The sequence below is a fragment of the Plasmodium cynomolgi genome, chromosome 4 (genome assembly GCF_000321355.1).
Source record: "Plasmodium cynomolgi strain B DNA, chromosome 4, whole genome shotgun sequence".
Classification (NCBI taxonomy): domain Eukaryota; phylum Apicomplexa; class Aconoidasida; order Haemosporida; family Plasmodiidae; genus Plasmodium; species Plasmodium cynomolgi.
The window spans coordinates 240019-242041 of NC_020408.1; the positions used below are offsets into that span (position 1 = coordinate 240019).

Consider the following 2023-nt stretch of genomic DNA (forward strand, 5'->3'; position numbering starts at 1 on the left):
TTGCAAGCACTTGGCGTCCCTTCGCTTGCTTTTTTACCTGTTTGCTCCTTTTTTTTTATTAACCGTTTGTAAGAAAAAAGTTGGCAACTTTTTCGGGCGAGCCTTTTTATCTCACTTTGTGTGAAAAACTGCACTTTTAAAATTAATGAAAATGGAGGTGGCGCTGCGGTGGGCCCCTCCCCGGTTGGCAGTTGTAACCCGTTGTATGTTTTGCTAAAATGAACTTGTGGTGTAGGAACGTTTCAAAAAAAAAGAATGACACTCCGAAGTGAAGCTCATTCGGGTGGCGACTCAGAACAAAAAAAGTAACTTCAAATAAAACAATCCGTAGTTAAACCAACGCAAGCGAAACCAATTCAAATAAATTGGCTCCCCCCATACAAGCGTTGCGCTTCTCAAAGGCACGCGGGTTCTTCCCCCCGCCCATTTACATTCACATGCGCACCACACGTTGTCGCCCCCGCGGAGTCACCCACAAGTAATGTGTACGGCCGAACAGGGTAACAATACACGTACGCGCTCACACGAAATGGTAAATAAAGCGGCACATAAAACGTGCAAATGAGTAAATAAATAGATAGGCAGATGGATAAGCAAACCTGTCAGACAAAACGATGCCGCGTGGTGACCGCGGGACGGGGAAGTTTTCACCCCCCTCCCCCTCCAGCACACACACGTGTTGGATATCACCAATGGGATATCACCTATTGGATATCACCTATGGGATATCACCTATGGGACATCATCTAAGGGGCAGCACGTACCACGGTAGAACCCGCGCGAACGTTCTACCGCCCAGCTCTTATTCGCTGCGCCAGGTGGGCAACGCACAAAGTGCTCCTAACCCCCTGCAGCGCGGCGGCATTGTCATTGCAAAGCTTCGGCGTAACGCTCAAGCACTTCAAAACAGTACACGGATTTATCTTCTTAAAAATTAGTAACTCTTGAATTTTTTTTAAAATGGCAAGGAAAGGTTCATCAAAAGAGCTATATTTAAAAAAAAAAAACAGACATAACAATACATTTCGTACCTCCTTCACATCCACTTTTTGTATAAGTTCCCCAACAGCTGTGATATGTTCCTTTTGGACCACTATCTTTTCGTTCTTGCAAAAAATTTTTAAAATAATTTGTAGTCCCCTTTCCGTGAGCTTCATTTGGGGGGATCCATTCTTTAGTAGCGCATTTTGAAGCAAAGCAGTAATTTGATCCATTTTTTTTTCATTTTTTGTTTTCTCTGCACAGTAGTATAGAGCTATATGCGATAAATAGTCGAGATTCTCTAGCTTCTCTTCCAACAAGTCCCAAAATAAATTTACCAAATCGGTAAAATTGGGATCAAACGACAAACTATTACAGTACGCATGAAGCATGACAACCAACTCGTCTCCATTGAACGAGTTTCTAATTGCTCTCACTCTGACGTGAACTAACTCCCACATATAATGGTTATTCATTTTCCTTCTGTTAATATCTTCACATGTGTGTGCCAACGCACTGTTATTCATTTTTGAAATACGTCTTAGGAAGGCTTCTTCTAAATTGTAAGACTCTTCCGTTTCTTTTATGTCTTCCCTCTTTTGTTGGAAATAGGACATGAATCGTTCTTTCTTTTCTCCACTGAGCAGAGCTCTGTTTATATCTCTCCAATACCAGGCGGGTCGAAGGAATGTCCTCCTCCACAGATAAGTCATATTGACAAGGGGGCAAGGGGTGTTCTTATTCGTCGTATTTTGTGAAGTAGTGGAAAAATAATTTGGAGTGGCTCAACAGGTTCATCCACCTGTAGTGTACACTTACGCGACGTGCAACCTTTTCTACCAGCGTGTGCCCTCCCTGCTGGCAGGCCTTACAGGACTTTTTGGACGGGCGCGGGGCAGACAACCAGGGTACGATATATATATACATATATATATAATATATATGCATGTGTATCATACCCATTTGCGCCCTCACCCGGATGAGCACATCCCCAGCTGAGCTCGCCTCATCGCTGCACGCACGGGTAGCGCGCCCTCCGTTG

General features: G+C 43.9%; 1 protein-coding gene across 1 annotated transcript; it reads right to left on the reverse strand.

Moving 5' to 3' along the window:
- Window positions 1–788: 788 nt before the first annotated feature.
- On the reverse strand, window positions 789–1694 carry PCYB_041570 (hypothetical protein; the record flags this gene model as incomplete). Its single annotated transcript, XM_004225308.1, has 2 exons — window positions 789–987; window positions 1018–1694. 2 exons carry the CDS (start codon window positions 1692–1694, stop codon window positions 789–791), a joined length of 876 nt encoding a protein of 291 aa, XP_004225356.1.
- Window positions 1695–2023: the final 329 nt, after the last annotated feature.